Genomic DNA, 20,831 nt, shown 5'->3' with positions numbered 1-20,831 from the left:
AGCAATTGACATACGACGGTTCTTTAAAAGAAAAAAGTCTGATTCAGGTGAGAGACTAGGGACAGTCCATGATGACCTCTATCTTCTTTTTTTTTTCAGAACAAAAGCTATGTGTGAGACGAACCAGATAGCAGTCTTAGAATCATCCTCAGGACAGAGGCGGAAGACAAAGAGAATGGATGAATATCTTGTTGAGTCAACTTGTGGGGCAGGCAGTGATCAGACCGAATGATCTGTGAACTTGAGAGGCATTTTTCTGGTGTGAATGAGGAGGTACTCAATGGAACTCAGGCATGCAGTCCAACCCCAGGCCACTTCTTGTCTGAGCCTCATCTGACAGCACTGGCTCTGCATTACCATATTGAACTTAAGTCAGAGGAAGTGATAGTTGCAAAAAACTTTCTGAAGCGCAAGAGCGAGGCTGGTACAGTTCAGGACCTGCTAGCAATGTACAAACTCCTAGATTCTGAAATGTTCCCTTCACTGAAAGCTGTTATGCAGGTTGCCTTGACAATACCATTTAGCAGCTGTACATGTGAGCGGTCTTTTAGTGCCCTGCATCGGCTCCCTACATGGCTCAGGAGGACCACGGGCCAAAGCAGACTCCAGCACCGAGCTGTGATGTCCATTGAGAAGGAGGAGTTGTTCGAAAGAAATGAACACCAAAAGGTAATTGACAGGATTGCCACCCTCAAAGTGCGGTGACATAGAATAACTCTCCCAAAGTAGAGTGTATTACCTGCATACTTGGAAGAGCCAAATGGGGATTCAGGGGAAGTACTATCAAAGATTTCCCTCTCTTTCTTTTTTATATCTATCTTTAATTTCTAAGTATTTTCAAGACCTTTGGACTTTTTGGGTTTACCTCCTTTTTTTTTTTTTTTTTTTGCTCTTGATGTGAAGCTTGTTTTATTATGAATTATTGATGACTTATATTGTTTTATAAAAGTTCAGACAGGTGTGCAACCAAGTATATTAGAGATTGCCATTTGTAAATAATTTACAGAAGATGACTTGCATTTTGTTGTCCAAGTACCTGTTACTCAGTTCAATGACAATAAAGTTTAATCTAATCAAATCGACGGTTAATCAAGTTAACGGTCAGGAAAACAAGCTGAGTGAAGAAGGTTTGGTGTTCGTTACAGGGGGCTGTCTGTGTGAACTGTCACAATAAAGCTGGTTTTCTGGAAAGGGCTCCAAAAAAAAGTTATTTTTCAACAGACATAATCTTTTTTTTGTGTGGAAAAAAAGGGTGGGTGGTGCGGCAGTAGGGCTCATTGGGTGCTCAGCACCCCTAAAGCTCTGACCCTAGTATCGCCCCTGCGTGTTTCTAACAAGATGATATCATTAAAGGTTACATAAAGTAACGGTTTAATAACACAAACGCAGGAAACACGTGAGCTGCTAGTTTAGCGAAAGCAGCGTCCCTAACAACCTGACGTCGTTGAAACATGCGAGCGAGCCGATAAAATCTTCCTAATAACTATAAAACTAAAGATCAGACACAATCACTGACTGAAGATTATGCAAGTAAAAAGTATATTTCTCACTAGAAACGTTATTACAAACACGTTTAACGGTGAATCGGTCCTAAAATATTCCCATTCAGATAATAAAGATTAATAAAGATCATACACATTCACTGACTGAAGATTATTCAAGGAAAAAGTACATTTCTCGCTAGAAATGTCATTAGAAACACGTTTAATGGTGAATCTGTCCTAAAATATTGCATTTCCCATTCAGTTAATGCTGGGATTTGCGTATCATATGCACGCGAAATGGACGCATCCGCCCTCCACAGTAGTTAATGCTGGGTTTTGCGTATCATATGCACGCGAAATGGTCATTTGGCGTATGTACTGCACGCATTTTGAAAGTGTCAAACCGTGCGAACTGTACGCATATTGGTGAAACTGGGTTGATGAGTTTTACTTGTTTTGGATAATCCACTGTGTGTGAAATACTGCAAATATTGCTGGGAGGATGTCCTAGTAATAATGTATTTGTATGAATTTTATGAATTTACCAATCATTCCCTACAAGCGTAGGTTGGTGTGCCTGGAATGTCTTGTTGGGGTCATGGTGGGCGTCAGCCCAAGAAAGGTTGAGCACCACTGACTCATTTTATGAAAAACGTTCACACAAATTGCAAAATAAAATATTCACCAACAATCATTAAAAATACATTTTCTCATTCTGATTGCTGTAGTAGTTAGCACACATTTTTATTTCAATCACATAGTATGATGTCAGATTGTTGCATTTTTGATAGATACTGTTTGTGTGAATGTAGTCTGATGTAAGACTCCATGTTTCATTCTTAGGTGTACAGTATTGTGGATTTAGTATGATTTAAAATTTGATGTAGCCCTTTCTATATTAATACTGTATGTAAAATGACATTTTGTTTGAATAACGGTTGCATATTTTATTCCTGTGAATGGGGTCTGATGTTAGGCCCTATGTTTCATTTTCTGTTGTAAATTTAGGTTAAATGTGGATTTAGTATTATTGTCTGTGGGGATATAGTTTGGATACAACTATGTAAGATTGTATGAAAGATTACGCAATATATATATTTAACAAGGGTAATTCATTATTTATAAATAAAGATATATTGTTAATAAATCTTGTTCCAGGCATGTACCCTTCTTTTAATCAAAGCCCCTGCCACTCAAAAGGTCTCTGCACGGCCCTGTCTCATACATCAAGACCAGTGGCGTGCACAGGGGGGGCGCCCCCCACAAGGGGGGGCGGTCGCCCCCCCTTGTGGCCCAATTGTTGAAAAACACGTGCTAAAGTGCCCTCTCAGGAGCCAAAACGCGTATTAAAGGGGCCCCTTGGGAGCCAAAACGCGTGCTAAACTGCCCTCAAGTGTCCTTTCGGGAACCAAAACGTGTGCTAAACTGCCCCCTTTGAAGCCAAAACGCGTGCTAGAGTGCCCTCATTTGTATAACATATAAAACGTGTCTAAAGTGCCCTCTTCAGTGGTGAGAACGCGCTATATGTGCCCTTTTTTTCTCTTTCCGCCCCTGCCCTTCAAAAAGTCTGTGCACGCCACTGATCAAGACAAACCAAAAATGTAGAACAAGTTTCTGGAAATTGTTTGACATGAGCATACGTTGCATAATCGAATTACGTATGTGCTCTAGGGATGGGCATTTGAAGGCATACCAATATTCGATAAAAATAAGAGTATCCGGTTAACCGAACTACGAAAAAAATATATATGTGTAGCGCACTCATAATGTAGCCTGAAGTTCTTCCGTGGTCTGGCCTTCACTAAACAAATGTATTCGTTTTCCATCTATTAGTCAAATAAATAAGGAAATAAAAAGCAATTTTCTCAATTTATTGAGCAATTTAGAAGTAAAAAAACACTCAAAGTCAGTATGCTGAATCGAAACGGGTTGAAATGAAACCATCATTTTTGACAAGAATATGAATGAACAGTATTGCATAATTAAGGCACAAACTTAAATTAATTAAAGTAAATTTAAGACATAAACTGAATAGATTCAAGCAACTGAAGCACAACAGCAAAAAGTATAAGTTGTAACGGGGGGGGGTTACAATAGTGCAATAGTGCCACGAGCTCTCATTCCACACCGTACGAGACAGACACTGGTAGTGTGAAGCTGTCTCTGCATCTCAGACATCGCTTCCACAGGCAACTAGCTCTGTCCCCTTTTCTCCCTTTCATTCCAACCCGTGAGCAACGCTAGTCTCCCTTCTCTGCCGAATGCATTTTTGAAAAAAAGAATAAGAACCAGTTTTTTTAAAATCCTTAAATGTGATGCATGCCTCCGAATCGTGTGATGCGTCCGATCAGCTGCATTTTTGGGGATAAAATAAGAGCGATGACATGACAGTAGTCATCGCTCTTATTTTATCCCCAAAAATATATAATAATATAATAATAATGATAATAATAATAATTATCCCACCGTTGTTGGTCTCCCACCATATGCGCTGTCATCAGCACAAATGATCCGTCCCTAACAGTTAAAATCCATCATCCCCCCTGGCTTTTTTTTACAACTCGACCACTGACTATAATACTATAATACTACTACTTCAGCTGCTACTACTTCTACTTCGTCTTCTACTTCAGCTAAATGTAAATGGACCGCATTTATGTAGCACTTTTCTAACCATTGGCCACCCAAAGCGCTTTATATTATTGCCTCACATTCACCATTCATGCACCGACGGCGGAGTCAGCCATGCAAGGCGACAGCCAGCTCGTCTGGGATTGCCCCAGCAACCTTCAGGTGCAGCCAACCCGCTCTATCTCCTGAGCTACTAGTACTACTTCAGCTTCTCCTAGTACTACTTCGGCTACTACAGCTACTACTTCATCTTCTACTACTACTTCAGCTTCTACTACTACTTCAGCTTCTACTACTACTTCAGTTTCTACTACTACTTCAGCAACTACTACTACTACTACTTCATATACTACTGCAACCTCAGCTGCTAATACTACTACTTCAGCTACTACTACTAATACTTCAGCTACTACTACTAATACTTCAGCTGCTACTACTACTAGGCTACTTCTTTCAGATTCTTCAGATCACTTCATTTTACATTTCTCTGAAATACAATCGGGAAACGACTTACTTGGAAATCATACCCCTTATCTTACCGTCATTTCTTAGGTAATGGTTACACATCGCTAAGGAATTTGGAGGCTGGCCTTACTGCTTGACTTGACACCATCCATAGATCATCCGATATTTGGTGAATAACCCTTTAAGACTCCACTGTTGTGGCCGGATATAAAGCTAGGGCCAGAGCCGAGAGGGGTTTAACTCACGGCGGTATATAAGACGTCTACGTCGAATCCTCCCTTGGTCTCTGAAAAAATGACTTCACTCACTCAAGCTTTGTCTTATCCCAAACCCAGCCACGCGGAGTCTCTGAACTGCCCCCCCAACGCGATGCCAAAACGGATCCTGGGCGGAGATCATTGGGTACTGGTCATCAACACCGGAGGAACCATCGGAATGAAGAGTCATGAGGGGGGTAATTATCTATCTATGTTCTCAGATGAGCCGGGAGAGAGTATCGCGTGTCTAGGGAATCATCTGATGCACTATCTACTTGGACATTTAGGATGTAGATTACGCAGAGTCTACTACGTGCGTTAGTGAACAATTCTGACAGATACACCTACACATAGGCCTACTACTGTTTTGGTTGAAACATCACACTCCTGATGACATGCACACAGACATGCACACAGTCATGCACTCAATCATTTCGCTTTAGTCAACTATGTGTCTGTGAAGGTTTCAAATCAACATTGTGTCGACTGTAGAAAAAAGAGTGTCCTTGATCGATAAAGAAATAAAATAAGAGCTGCTTCACCAAGCTTGGATCAATCCAAGCTGAGGGCTGAAGTTGGCTCTTAACACGCAAGCAGATGAGAGATGTTGGTTGGTCATAAACCATAAACAATATTTGTTAATCGCACACACTGGCACTTTGAGACAAATTCCTATTATGATCTGCATAAATGGCAATAAAAAGAAATCCTAATCCTAATGTTGCAATTACAGTTTAGCTCTGAGTCCATAACCACACCAAGATTTAGGAACCTGATTTAGACCTTTATTCCACACTGATCGAGATTCAGTAAGAGCAGTAACTTTCACTTTTATTTTAGGCCCCAACAATTATTTTCAGGTTTATCTTTATTTAACTGGGGGAAATAGATGCACATCAATTCATTAATTTGAACAATGCCCTTGATGAGTGAATCATTCTGACCATTCCTGCAATGTTAACTACCTATAGATTTATAAAAGTCAGCCTGACCCCACTGGTGTCATTCGTCCAGTAATAGGGGTGGAGCAAGTTGCCCTTCTTCAGTAGCGATGCTAAACAGTAACTCAATGCTGACTGTGTTAATATAACAACTCATGCTTGGAGTCTAGGGAGACAGCGCCCAGCATTACACAGGTTCATGTTTCAAGCACTGACATCAGACGTGATGACGGAAAAACAGCAAAATATCAGTTTTGTGGGTTTCTTCCCTCAAATGTTGTGTGTGTTTTCCTGGTGCTTCAGGGTATTGGAAGGCCAATACTGTTGGCCTTCCATCAATAATGGCCATTGATGCGCGCGCAAAATGATCATCACAAAAATTAATTTTGCTTGACCGGTTGCCATGGTTATCTCTGTGCGGTAAATTTGCAGCTGCGGTGTTAATTAGCGATGTTGTCAGCTTACTGTTACATTAAACTGTAATCAGAAAACGCGGTTATATGCTATAGACCCTGAAGTATCGGTGGTATAAAGGCAGGGACGAATTTCTAATTATAATATATGTACACTTTATGTTGAAAGTAAAGACCATCGCGATTCCTAATGAAATGAATGGCGCAGTGTTTATTCTTAAAAACGAGAGTTGATAAATTGTGAAAAATGAATTAAACTGTAATCAGACAACGCGGTTATATATGCTATAGATCCTAAATTATCTGTGGTATAAAGGCTGGCACGTATTTCGTTTATAAATATGTACACTTTATGTTGAAAGTATAGACCGTCGCGATTTCCATTGAAACGAAAGTAAAGATAAAGATGCGCGGTGGGATACACCTGCGGAGGGTTGGGTGGATTGCGTGAAAAAAGTAATACTTGGAGGGATTGGGGGCGGGTCTCGATTGAAATAAATAAATAATAAGCAGGTTAACATATTGACAAGCAAACGGCAAACTGACAAATTATATTTTTCTATAATCACCCTGCTTCTAAAATCTCCGCCCAGCGCTCGTCCGCTGGTTTTCCATAAGCACACTGCGCGATCATCCCTGCTGCATATGCCCTCACACATTGTTGAAATTATATGCTGGATGCTTTATTCTTTCTATCCTTTAGTTAATGATCGGGTTATAATAAGACCACGTTGGCTATGTTCGCTTGCACACCGCGCGGTGGTGTGCAAACACAGGCTGATGAGGTGTCACGCGCTGTTCGACACATGCATGCGCATTTGCCACCCCCACCACTGAAATCATTCCGGCGCCACTGCTGGTACTTTCACAAAAAGTAAAGACTCGTAGTGGGGGTAATTTCGGCCATGGTTGACAAGAATTGGGGGAAAGGAACTTTGGCCTTGACTCTCTGAAGTAACCCCGACATGGAGGACAAAGGGATTGTAGGCCTACTCCCGGAGCTGAGCTGCCGGACTGCCGCCGCGCTCCCCCCAATGGAGCAGCTCGGCGGCAGTCCGGCAGCTCAGCTCCGAGACAGATCACCCTCACTTTCTCCTCCATGTCTCCTCCTCCGGACTGCCGGGGAGCTCGGCGGCAGTCTGGCAGCTCAGCTCCGGGAGTTCCATCCCTTTCTCCTCCATGTCTCCTCCTCCGGAGTCCGGACTACCGGCAGTCGGCAGCTCGTCCCCTGGTCCACAAAATCTTAGCTGCTCTGATTGGACAGCTCGTCCCCTTGTCCACAAAATCTTAGCTGCTCTGATTGGACAGCTCGTCCCCTTGTCCACAAAATCTTAGCTGCTCTGATTGGACAGCTCGTCCCCTTGTCCACAAAATCTTAGCTGCTCTGATTAGAGGGGTTGGGGAAGTGGGAGCTAATATTCAAAATCGCCGAAACTGATTCGCTCGTTTGGTAACTGGAGGCGCGGTCCTTTCAGAATGCATCTCACTCAAAAAATCATGTAGGCTACGGACTTTTTTCCAACAACCCAGATCCCAGGAAAATTGTTGTTTTCATAATATGTCCCTGGCCAAAATACAATAACAAACATGGAGGTTTTCCTGACATGCAGTATGTCTGAAATCACATATCAACTGCAAATGTCACATCTGAATTTGGCGGTTGATAATGTAGGCCTACTCCTCAACTAAGTGAAAGATCCAATGGTTTATATGTATTCAAATACCGAATCCTACATTAAAGTACTTCAGTATGAAAACATTTCCTCAAATGTAGTTAAAACTTCTCAGGCTTGAATAAGCTTGTCAGCCATATGGCAAGCTTGATAGACTAGCTTGCATGCCATGAGTGCAGTCATGCATTCATTGTATTGACAAAGACAATTCATAAATAAAAAAATCATATATACTGCCTGAGAAATCTCTGTATTTAGCATTATGATTACAAATGGTACGATATAATAAATGGAGGAGTCCTACTTGAATGTGTAAACTGAGACTAAGACTTTAATCTCTTGCAGTTTTAGCTTCTGTTTTAGGGTTCGGTTCATTCGATTTTTCCCAATCTGTGAATATGTAATGGAACACGAACATGTTAATAAAGTTAAAAAATAAATAAAAGTTATATTATGTTCTTAAGCATGCGCATCAAGTGCAATTTTCATTGTTACCAGCAAAGTTCACTTTCAGCCAGGTTTCTGGGCTGCTTGATTGTAACACAGCCACAAACGCATGCCTCTCAAAGTTTTTGTCTCACCCCCAGGCCTCGAACCGGAGCCCAATGCGTTTGTGAAGGAGTTGCGAGAGATGAATATCTTCCACGATGCAGAATATGCCAAGGAAAAGGGCTACGACCGCTTTGAAAACACACTGGTCCTGCCGTAAGCCTTTCGTCCACCAAGACACTCCTTCAATATGTCATAAATATATTGCTCAGTCTCAAAGGGCTGTTAAGCCCTTTGAGACTGTGTGATTAAGGGCTATACAAATAAAATATAATTTAACAATCCTATTGTATGGGGTGCCGATTGTAAAAATTCGGTTACACTCTTGATACATTTTCAACATTTAGCTCACTTTCCTCACATTTAGGGCATTTTCACTTGTCAACAATATGTTCAAATGTAAAAAAAGGTTTTGTTGTTTCTGAATTTCTGTCTGAGGAAGCCTCGTAGGCTGGTCTGATGGTGGCGCTGTGGATCATTTGCCTTTGCCAAGAATATGTTTAACATTGATTCCCGGGACGGAATTGGTTTTGGCTAATGATTTATCCAATTTGTTGTTTATTGATAGGGCAGGCCACAAGGCCGGCCAACCCCCCCCCCCCCCCCCCCCCCCACAAGCACAGACTCATATGTTAGTCCTCCATTCATCAGACAGCGTCAGTATGATAATGCACTACCCTTGTAACACCTGAAGGCTACACTGGCAGCCTTGTAACACCTGAAGGCTACACTGGCAGCCCCACATAGACGTTGCCACGCGTTCGTCCCATGTTTTGAGAAGAGGGGGAAATGCTACGCCCCTCCACAGTTCTGACTGTGCTTGTAAATGCCTTGGGACCCCCTGCAGCTCAAGCAGAAGGGGATCTGCTGCACAGTCCATCGTTTCGTTGCATGCTTGCATTTTTCAAACATTTCCCATCCATTCTCTTAACACTCTCAAGTTAATCCACCATTAGGATTAACCGAATGAACGTATGATTTCCTGTGTGATCCATTACTCCTTTTTCTCCATCTTTTTCCTTGTTATGCTGAATATCGGCCTTATTGTAACTGCTGTATTCACTTCTTACTTTTAACGCCCTCCCTTTTAATCGGCTGGTGTATTTGATAATTGCAAAGTCGACGTCTTTTCACAGGTCATATAGCAAGAGCGCTCTACGGGTTGTGTACTACATTCTAGAGTACGACCCCTTACTGGATTCCTCCAACATGACAACCACGGACTGGGCGAAAATCGGGAAGGACATCGAGGTATGTGATGCCCAATTATCTGTTTCTCTGCAGCACATTAATTATCATGCCTTTTGGGCATCACAATCAATTAAATAGAAGGTGAAACATTTAAGAAGAAGGCATTGCTGGCGCGTGTTGGATAGATGTGCCTGCTCATTCACTAATCAAAAATGAGTTTTCCATAGATTGGTCATCTCACCCTTTTAAACCATATTATATTTGTCTCGGTAGAAAAACTACGAGCAATACGATGGCTTCGTGATCCTCCACGGCACGGACACCATGGCGTACACGTCCTCCGCCCTGTCCTTCATGTGTGACCACCTGGGCAAGCCCGTCATCCTCACTGGCTCCCAGGTAACGCCTGCGGTCTGACGAAGTCTGGGCTGACACCACAACAGCCCCTGGATAATGCTATGGTGCCTCAGTCAAGATGGGACGGATCAGTCAAGGCTGCTGATGCAGTACCGTTATTATTTTATGCACCGAAATTTCCCTTTGGGAATGATTAGTAGTATATTAGTAGTCTGTCTCTCTGTCTGTAGCATCTTATCCTAGCTATCTTTGGTGTATACAGGGAATGGGTTAACCTAACAATTGTTAGTGCTTGGTGGCACTTAGTTCTATGAACATCCTTACTGTACTGGCAGTACAGAGGATATACTGTCGTTATCCTTATCCTCATCTTTATCCGCTTATCCGGGGTTGTGTCGTCGGGGCAGCAGCTCAAGATTTATTTATACTGTTGTTATATATATTGTTTCTCCTTCTTTTGACAAATGTACTTATTATAAGTCGCTTTGGATAAAGCGTCTGCTAAATGCCATAAATGTCAATGTCAATGTCTGTCTACTTTACTTTTGTATCGAGGGATAGTAGAGAGTGTTGAAAGAGTGAGATTGTGACATGTAGCATAAGACATTTAAACCCGGGTAACCAAGGCATACTGTCGCCCGACTGGTTTGCACATCAGTGGGGTGAGTCACCGATGCGTCTTTTTTCTAATGTAATTATTTGATTTGAAAACATAAACTTTCTTCCAGGTGCCAATTTATGACCTGTGGAACGATGGCAGGGACAACCTGCTGGGGGCGCTGCTGCTCGCTGGTCTGTTTGACATTCCGGAGGTGAGCAATAAGAGGCTGCTACTGTTGGCTACTGCACGCATAGACATCGGCCGTTTCTCAATTCGCGTACTTGTGCGTGCTCGTGGACTCGTGAAACGTCATCAGTCGTTGCCCGAGCACTGTTCCAATTCGAAGCACGCATCAAGCGAGTACTGTCGTAAAACCCGGAAGTGTTCTTGATGCGTGCTCGATCTCGCCGTTTCACCGAGCATGCATCGGAGGTGGCTCGTGTGTGCTTGCAACTGTGTCAGTTGATTCTTCTATTAACATTTGTTTGCACAACAACAAATTTGTAAATTTTCATTGACGTTGCCTTTTGAACGGGAACGTTCAAAAGAACGTATTTTTCCCGCCTTTTTATTGTCCGACAGAAAATTAGTCATTGTTGTGATTGACATTTGTTACAGTTTTATGTGGAGGGAAGGAACAAAAACGTTGTTAACATTCTCACTCCAGGAGATTGTTGGGTAAACGCTGGTGTGTTTCGCAACAGCAGGTGATTATCTCAAACAGGAAGAGGACTGTCGGGGAGTACAACAAGATACTAGGAGGACCATTAAAACTAACTGATTAAACTCCCTTTTTTACACGAAAGATTAAACAGTTGATACGTGTGACACTATTATGGCTTAATTCACTTGTCTAGTGAGTGAATGAAACTATAATAGTTTAGCTTGAACCAATACCTTCCCGACAGACGTTTGGTTCATGGCTGCTGTCCTCATCAGAAAGATTGTACCATTAAAACCATATTCCTCTATCAAAATACATTGTTCACCTGTACGTCTCTTCCTATCAAGGTATGCCTGTACTTCCGCAACAAACTGTTCAGGGGAAACCGCGTCACCAAAGTGGACGCTGGGAGTTTCGATGGCTTCGCCTCCCCTAACCTGCCCCCCCTGGCCAAGATGGACGTGGATGTAACGGGTAATGGATGAATCAATGGATGGATGGATGAATAAATGGCTGGTCATGGTGCTTCCTTATCGTTTGTATTTCCAGTTGTGGTTACCGTTGCAATTTAGTGAATTCTCTGTCCCCTACAGTCTACTGGGACAGGCTGTGGAGAGCCGAGACCAACACCAAGTTCTGCGTGAGCACAAAGCTGAACTGCAACGTGGGCCTGCTGAGGCTGTTCCCTGGCATCACCACGGAAACCGTAAGTCAGCCAGGGAGGAGGGGAGACGGCAGGAGATAGCTACAAATAGGGGAGGGAGGGAGGGAGGGAGAGAGAGAGAGAGAGAGCGGGAGGGAGGGAGAGGGAGGGGGAGAGAGAGAGGGAGGGAGTGGGAGCAAGTAGGAGGGAGGGAGGGAGTGGGAGGGAACAAGTAAGTAAGCTGGAGGGAGGGAGGAAGGGAGGGAGGGAGGGAGGGAGGGAGTGGGAGCAAGTAGGAGGGAGGGAGGGAGTGGAAGGGGGGAAGTAAGTAAGCTGGAGGGAGGGAGAGAGGGAGGGAGGGAGTGGGAGGGAGAGAGAGAGGGAGGGAGTGGGAGCAAGTAGGAGGGAGTGGGAGGGAGCAAGTAAGTAAGCTGGAGGGAGGGAGGGAGGGAGGGAGGGTTAGGGAGGGAGAAGGAGGGGGAGGTATATATACAGGGAGGGACAGGGTGTCCACAAGGGAGGGAGGAAAAACAAACTTTTCATTCATATTCGATCTTGATCTTGTCTGCAGTGCTGGCTCCATTCCATTATCTCAATACTTGTGGATTAGTCACAATACCTTGGTCTTTTGTCTTCATTGACATCCATATGTGTCTGTCAAATACTATGTATGTGTATACTATGTGTACTGCACAGGCTTTGCTCAGTTATAGGAATACATTTCACTATGTTATGACGATGGGCTCCAAACAACACAGGGCTATGGCATGAAGGAAGCCCTCCATCTAGCCATGCGTCTGTCTTCTAAAGTAGGGATAGTGGCATTGGTAATATTGGTAATAGTGGTGTCCTTTCCTCTGCAACTTCTTAACGTTGACAATTCTGAGAATAGCATCCATGTTTTACACAACTATTTGCCCTATAAAGATTTCATTTTTTTCCTTCCCTGTAATTAGTCGCCTGACCCATGTTTGTAAACGTCCTGAGTCCCATGTTGCATTTTCACAAGGACACAGGCTTGTACGACTTCTATGGCAATTGGAAAAATAAATTGAGGGAATTATTATAGCGTTAGACTGGGATCTAACAGGCCAGATTGTGCGTGCATCTTCTTGGATTGTCGTACAGTGTATCGAGTGCAGGTGACAAGCCACGCAGTAAACAAACACATTTGCTTTAAATACCCATTTGCCATCGCAGTAGGCGTCAGGTCCCTTTAGAGGCATAATCACCAGACTTTACAACGGGGAAGGGCTCCTGTGGCGAGGCGAATTAGACTGAGAGGAAACCGAGGGTTACTCTCCTGTTACCCCCGTCGACCAATAAAAGACCTTCTGTCTGTCTGTCTGTCTGTCTGTCTGTCTGTCTGTCTGTCTGTCTGTCTGTCTGTGTCTCTCTCTCTCCCACTCTCTCTCTCCCACTCTCTCTCTGTCTCTCTCCCACTCTCTCTCTCCCACTCTCTCTCTCCCTCTCTCTCTCTCCCACTCTCTCTCTCCCACTCTCTCTCTGTCTCTCTCCCACTCTCTCTCTCTCTCTCTCCTTTTCTCCCTCCTTCTCTCTGTCTCTTTCTCTCCTTTCCTCCCTCCCTCTCTCTCCTTTTCTCCCTCCCTCTGTCTCCCTCCCTCTCTCTCCCTGACTGTCTTGAGTCACATGGTTGTCGTACTCATGCTCGGCTCACTGTACCCTAGCTGTTTGCTTTGGGTTTGAAGTGCTTCCGTCTGTACGAGAGGCTTGGGTCATGGTGTATCCGCCTATCATTTCAGCAAACGGCCTTTCCTGCTGGGCTTTTTTAGTGCTGCGCACCTGTCCCACTTTATGTTCAGAGTGGCAGCATCACAAGACAATGGCAGATGTGGGCTCTTAGGGGCTTTTGCAGGGGACAGAGTCCAAGTGACTGACACAAAGCCCCATGTAGCCTCGTCTCCTCCTCGCCTGCTCACGATGTAACCCGTGTGTCTGGCTGGTTCCGTGGAGTCCATGTGTGGCGTGCTCTGACGCGTCTGCCCCGTGTGCGCAGGTGAGGTCGTTCCTGCAGCCGCCCATGGAGGGCGTGGTCCTGGAGACCTACGGCGCCGGGAACGCCCCCGACAACCGCCCCGACCTCCTGGCCGCGCTGAAGGAGGCCACCGGCCGCGGCGTGATCATCATCAACACCACCCAGTGTCTGAAGGGCACCGTGTCCAAGATCTACGCCACGGGCGAGGTAGGAGCTAGCGCGGGCTAGCCATCAGAGAAGGGCTTCTGCTGAGTGGGTCAGTAGTAAATGGCAACAAAAGTCTGAATGAATAACCACACAAACAAATGCTATTGGGAAAACAACCAACCAAGGGCGTGACTGATATCACATTTGAAAGTGGTTCTTCAATCTTCATTTACTGGAATTTAAAGGCCCTGAACTAACTAAATCCTACCATCGTCCTGTGCAGTTTTTAAATGCAGTCGAAATGTCGTCAAAACTGAAATAAGAGGAATCGTTTGGAGGAGAAGTCCCTAAAATGGCAGACGAGGTAAATGAGCCCTTGGATGGTAGCCACCTGCCTGCCTCTCCCCAGGTCCTGTATGAAGCGGGGCTGCTGCCCGGTAGGGACATGACCCCCGAGGCGGTCCTCTCCAAGCTGTCTTACGTGTTGGCCATTGAAGGGCTGGACCTGCAGAACAAAAAGATGGTGGGTCTTGCATTTAGATTGACATTCAGGGCATTTAGCAGATGCTTTTATCCAAAGCGACTTACAATGTGTGCATTTGTAAGAAGAAGGAGAAACAATATATCGCTGTCGGTACAGTCAGGTCGTTCGTACTATTGTATCGTTGTTGTTCAGTTCTGCCACATGCCGCCGATGTGGTTGTGACCACTGCTGACCCCACGTTTGCATGCTTATCTTTGGGTTCCTGCACGTACCTCACACGGTCCAGATGATGACCGAGAACCTGCGAGGGGAGATGAGTGCAGACCTGGGAGCCAAGCACAACCTGAGGGACAGCCGCTTCATCCAGGTCATCACCAAGTCGCTCAGCATCAGCTGCAAGAAGGTCAGTCTGAACGGAAAGATGCTTTACGTTTTAAGCCCTATGTGAGATGCAGCATGTGGAAAGTTCAGTGTTTTTCAATGAGACACAAGCCTCTATCTCCATCAGACAGGGATTCTGCACACCGCATACGATCTACTTGCAGGTAACCTTTTATAAGGACTTGGGGGCTTGGCTAATTGTAGACGGTGTCTATGTCGAGATGTGAGCCATCAGCCATGATTTTGTGTTCTGAATTTGGGCCGTTGTCAAACCATTGACGTCTGTTCTATTCCAAACGAGTGCCGGCATACTCTAAAATCCACAAGTGTTTAGAGGCCACTGGTCATGCTCACAGACTTGGGAGTCTGGGGAACAGTGAGAATGTCATGCCATGGCTGCGATGATTCTGAGTGCAGAGCAACCTTTCAACAAATCGTGGGGGAAAGTGTAAGCGGGGTCGTTTTTAAATGATGGTACCGCAGCCTAAGCCTTTACCTCTGGATCCAAATGTGCTCAGTGCCCAGCTGCTAGTGTCCTTGACCGTTGGCTGAAAGGTTGATAGCAGTTGGTGTCCCTCCCCGCCCTGCTCGGGATGACCTGTATCTGAAGAAACGATTTGGGATAAACAGACGCTGAAGGGAGTGACTAAAGTCACATTTGATGGTGGTTCTTCAATCTTAATTGAATTGAATTCAAAGGTCCTGAACTTGCTCCATTCTAACATTGTCCTGTGCAGTTTATGAATACAGTCGATATTGAAAAAGGGGATACTACTGTGGCAGTAATCCTAGTACTCGTTTTCACTGTGTTGCAGAGATAAGATGAGAATAGGATTCGTTGATAGCTCTGTCAAAAGTGACGGATAAAGCTTCACTGATTTTGAATGCCGTTCCCCAGGAGCTGGAAGCAATACGTGATGCCCTGGCCCCCCCGCTGGCCTGCGCCGCCGCCAAGATCGGAGACGTGGAGGCCCTGGAATCCATCCGGGAAATGGCAAGCAACACTGAAATAAACGCATAATAATAATGTCGCATGCCAGGTAGGGCTGCAACGATGAGTTGATCAAGCAAGAAAATTCATTAAATCTTATTTTGATAGTCATTTATGATAGTCATATATTTAAGTATAAGTATAAAACAATTAACTCCTAAAGCTAGTGCAGGCAATTTATTTCAGAAGCATTTATTTGTGTTCTCTTTACATCCCAACAGTAATCAATAATGCAAATGCTCTGGGAAAAAAAAAAAATGGGAAAATAAATAAATGGCTGGTCTGTGGTTGTCCCAGGCCGGTCTGTCTACTAACCTACCCTGCTACCTGCACACAGTCTGCCCATGCACTCATCACGCATGACCAGAGCTTTCCACAAGGCTAGGCAGAGCTATTGCTAAAGCTAGCCAGCGAGTAGAGTAATACGTTTCAGGAGAGTCACTTTGGAGGAAGGCCTTCAAAATCGACCTCCAAATCGTCTAACCGGACTGAAATGTTATTTTTGTTGGCTTGTCAGAAAAAGCAAGCACCTTTTAAGCCTTCTCTTTGTCTGTAACCTTATGATGAAATTTGCTTTGACATTTTATTGTCAAAATTATTAATCTAAAAAAGATCCTGTTGGATTCATCGACTATAAAAAATTAGCTGCAGCCCTAAGGCCAAGGCGTTGAACGCAGCAGCTTGACAGGTTATACAGATCTACAAGATTGATGGCTTGATGTAACTTGGTCTCTCTCTCTAACATTGATCGCTTCTGTTACTTTGAGGGACCCGGAGGCTAAGATCGAACGTGTTTTCCTTGATTCAGCTTTTCTATCGTTCCTTAATAAAATATATCTCGCCCTGTTAGCTGTTTTAACTACATCATCATCCGGTCTTCATCATTTGACCAAAACACTAACGGCAGTCGTGGTTTGTCCGGTGTGTGGACTAGGGGAGTATCCTGAGTCTGGGCGACTACGACGGACGCACACCGCTGCACGTCGCTGCGAGTGAGGGCCACCTGAAGGTGGTCCAGTACCTCCTGGAGCACGGGTCCACCGTCCACGGCCGGGATCGCCACGGCGACACCCCCCTGTCCAACGCAGTGCTCTTCAGGTAAGCCCCGCAATAACGTTTGTGAAGGACTGTGCTTAACTGGCTTTTAACAACCGCCTCTTTTATGTTCTTCGTCATTAACTCCACGGAGGACGGGCCCGGAGGAGTTCCTCTTTGATTGTCATTGGGGAACCGAGGTCTTTAAACGTTAAACTATTAGAAAGTAATTGGGGTCATTAGTTCGATTTATAGCCAAGCCGGTTTGGGGTGTCCCCATTTTTTGTGCTTTAGTATCTGGACATGTTGGGTGTTTCTGCTGAAGTCACTGAGCCTCAGGGGAGAGCCAGTCTTTAGGGTGTCAAAGAAAAAGAGCGTATGATGGTACACGCTGTATTTGTCCCCTGTGGTTGCACCTCAACAACACGGACACCTCCCAACGAGTGCATCTTTGTTCTGTCGCAACCCCCCATCTAATAATACTCATTCGTGCCCAATTGTTACTGATGCACAACTCCTATGTTCCCCCCCCTCCGCCCATCTGTGGTCTCCTGCAGACGCAAAGACATCGTTAGGCTCCTGCGGAAGGCCGGAGCCCACCTGTCCCGAGAGCAGCTGGCCGTCTCGGGCACAGAGCTGTGCAGGTGAGACACACTCGGAGATGGTATGGGGGGACAAGCATTGAGACAACCACCCCCACCCTCGTCAACACAGCTACGACCAGCCCCCCCGTGTCTGAGGCCGAGCGCTCCCAGGCAGCATGACTGCGGCTCTCCTCATCTCCAGCATCTCTCTCTCTCCCTGGCCCCCATGCACGCAGAGCCTGGCTCCTCCGTGTGGCCCCCACGCTCGGGTCGCTGGGCCCGTCGGCTCCGTCACGGTCCGGATGCTATCCCGCCGCGTTACGACGTGTCCTGTAAAACGTGCCTGTTGAAGATCGGATACGGAGCCCGCCGCGTGTCCATTACGATTGATCACCACGTCGCCAATCATGAACTACTTCCATTTCACTCTTGTTTAGTTATTTTTAAAAGATGCATTACCTTTGCTGACGCTTACTTGCTGGTTGATATGACTGCAGCGGTTTAAATATTCTGGTTGTTCAGCGGAACGGCGGCTGTGCGTCGAGGGCTACTCTGACCTCTGATACCTTGTGTGTTTTTAGCCTTGCGGCTCACGGAGACCTGGACGGTCTGCAGCTCTGGCACGTAGCCGGGGCCGATCTGAACGCCCCCGGGTACGACGGACAGACGGCCCTTTCAGTGGTTAGTACTGGAGTCCTTTTACGTTCCCTTTCCGCACTTATTTTATTATATTGTATGTCCTGGCACTTCAAAACAGTACGTAGCATCATGTCGCGTCTTATAATAGCTATATTCTTTGTATGTACGGAGAATGGGTTAACCTAACAATTGTTAGTGCTTGGCCCTTGGTTCTATGAACATCCTTACTGTACAGCCAGTGATGTTTTGTTTCTCTTTCTTCTTAAAAATGTACTCATGTAAGTCGCTTTGGATAAAAGCGTGGAGGTGTCAACATGACAGTAACGTGTTCCTCCTTCCAGGCCACGGGGGCCGGCAAGTTGGAGGCCGTCGCGCTGCTTAATCGCCTCCTGAGTGCCAAGGATCAGGTGAGCCGTTCTCACCGCTCTCTCTCCCCCCACCACCACCACCCCACCACACTTTTAAGACACAACGCAAGCCAGTAAACCCACTGAACGTTAGTGTGTTTCTCTGGTCTCTCTCTCATCAACTCTTGTCTGTCTTTCCAGGACAAACTGGGTGATGAGTAGGATGATGATAAGGTTGGTGACAGGGGTGAGGTAAATAATATTCACTGTCTATGTGTGTATAACCCGTCTGATTTTCCTATATCTGAATTCTGACCTCCCTTGCACGTTCATGCTCTTTGGAATCTTCCTTAAGCACTTGTGTTATTCTTCCTTTTTCCCCTCCTTCTGTTTGTGAATTTTTCAGCTCACGTTAGTCTAATTTCTGGGTATATCCCTACACTTGTGATGCGTATGGAGGGCAAAGTTTCTGCACTTTTGTATTGATGAATTTGAGGTCTTGGTTGACAAGAAAGCTCATAGTTAAAGGTTTAGAAGCATTATTATCATTTATCATAGCGACCATCTTGTTCCTACCCCACCATGCCTACTCCTGCGTGGGGCTGGATCTCCAGGAAATGCCTGCACACCTCAAACCTGTGCAACCTGCTGTCCCTGAAAGCTGTGTATCTCTGTGTGCCCGTGTGCATGCGGTCGGGACAAAGCAGCCATAGTCCTCCGATCAGGCAGCCTCTGCTCCCCACCGTCCCGACCCCCCCTGTGTCCCCCATTCTAAACCCATCTCCTCTCGCCCTCCTCCCCCAGAGCGGGACCAAGCCCAGCGCCACCCCCCCCGGTGGGATGCTAGACCCGGGTGGGGCTCCTACGCCAGCCAGGCTCGCTCACTGCCCTTCCCAGAGCGGCGCCATCGCCTCTCCTTCCAATGTTCCAGCTCAAAAAGATATGTGACGATGAGAACTTGATAAAGAAATTGCACTTGAGATTCTTGAACCATTGTTTCCGGCCTCCATTGTTTTCAGTGCTTCATTATCACTTTTGACCATTGCTTGTACCCAAAGCCAATGTTAAAGTAGTTAATGCTTGAATGTATTCTTCTAAAGCAATCAATTAAGGTTTGTGTGAGTTTTTTTAATTGCTGTCCAACAAAACAAAGTTTTTCAGGGTTTTGGTAAGGGTTTTGTGTCCCTGTCGTATCAATATGCTTAAATGCTGTTCCTATTTGATTCGAAATAAAATGTATGAAAAACATTTAATAAATACATCCCATTCTAAATAAATCTCCTGTAATCAATGGTGAAATGTTACGTCCACATCGAACATACTTTGATAAAGACAACCAACCCATGAAGGTAATATTATATTTAGATATCGCTTGATCGGTACTGAATGAATCTACACATTAAAACGTATCAAGTCCCACTAAGGAAACGTGACGCAACCATCGCAGGGAGTGACGCAGACTGTCACTACTGTCAGGTAAAAGGAACGGGGTAGATCTTTAGATCTCAACGGGTTACGAAAGGCCAATCTGTGGCATTTTCCAATGATAATCTTGCAGGCGATGGATTCAACACTCAATCTTTAGAGACTAGAGAAGTCGAGCTTGGGCTCCGTCATTTCAACAAGTTAGCACTCTTTTGGAGAAGGTTTGTCTCCAATACGAAACTGTTACAACTCTACATGTTATCAAAAGCAACTTTTATTCACGTACCGCAGTGCAAGTAAAAGTTGACTTGTAGCACCGGCTGCAAGCAAGGTGGATGATCGATACACAAAACAGATCAGTCTTTTATCACACTTAGGGGGGGGGGGGGGGGGGAGAGAGGGCGCTGGAGAGAGCAGGTGGGAGGAGAAGGATGAGAGATTGGGGGAGGAGAGGCTTGTAATGGCAACAATAATACTAGAAAATGCATGTCCTGCAGGAAATGCGATGAGTGCTGTTGTACAAAGTGAGGTTGAAAATATGTGTTAATAAAGACAGTTTAAGACGTAAAGAAATGTTAAATGGCTTAAATCAAGTGAAGGGATTTGAACAAAAGTTCAAAAGTCTAAATGGAGTAATCAATGTAAACATGCACACCATTTAAGAGAATGGAATGTAAATGGCTGGAAACGAATAAAGTGACAGCTGAATGAAAAGCGCAAAGCTTTGCTAAAAATGCAGAAATGTTTTGTCTTATTCAAGTAACATTTTCAGCACCTTAAAAGTTGTCCAGGAATCACTCAATATCCACGCATTATCATAGAATGAGCTATAGTACGTCACTACGTTTGATGTGTGTGTTTGGGTGTGCGTGCGTAAAGTTTTTGTGTAACATTGTAATGGCTCCATGATACTCTGGAGGTCAGAGGTGAAGA

The 20,831-nt window shown here is 45.0% G+C and overlaps 2 protein-coding genes across 4 annotated transcripts in view; one reads left to right on the top strand and one right to left on the bottom strand.

The window, feature by feature from the left end:
* Window positions 1–20,831, bottom strand: part of LOC132445652 (coiled-coil domain-containing protein 171-like) — a 126,698-nt gene that overhangs the window by 84,461 nt on the left and 21,406 nt on the right. The gene's annotated exons all lie outside the window — the stretch shown is intronic.
* On the top strand, window positions 4,428–19,719 carry LOC132445569 (60 kDa lysophospholipase-like). Its single transcript, XM_060035637.1, has 17 exons — window positions 4,428–5,034; window positions 8,452–8,569; window positions 9,550–9,664; window positions 9,878–10,003; window positions 10,690–10,773; window positions 11,574–11,700; window positions 11,820–11,932; window positions 13,887–14,072; window positions 14,422–14,535; window positions 14,783–14,899; window positions 15,776–15,871; window positions 16,803–16,966; window positions 17,461–17,547; window positions 18,069–18,168; window positions 18,468–18,533; window positions 18,675–18,725; window positions 19,278–19,719. Exons 1-16 carry the CDS (start codon window positions 4,875–4,877, stop codon window positions 18,693–18,695), a joined length of 1,794 nt encoding a protein of 597 aa, XP_059891620.1. The 5' UTR covers window positions 4,428–4,874; the 3' UTR covers window positions 18,696–18,725; window positions 19,278–19,719.

This window comes from Gadus macrocephalus, chromosome 17 (genome assembly GCF_031168955.1).
Source record: "Gadus macrocephalus chromosome 17, ASM3116895v1".
Taxonomy (NCBI): domain Eukaryota; kingdom Metazoa; phylum Chordata; class Actinopteri; order Gadiformes; family Gadidae; genus Gadus; species Gadus macrocephalus.
Note: the sequence above shows the minus strand (reverse complement) of the source record. Positions and strands in the feature narration are given on the sequence as shown.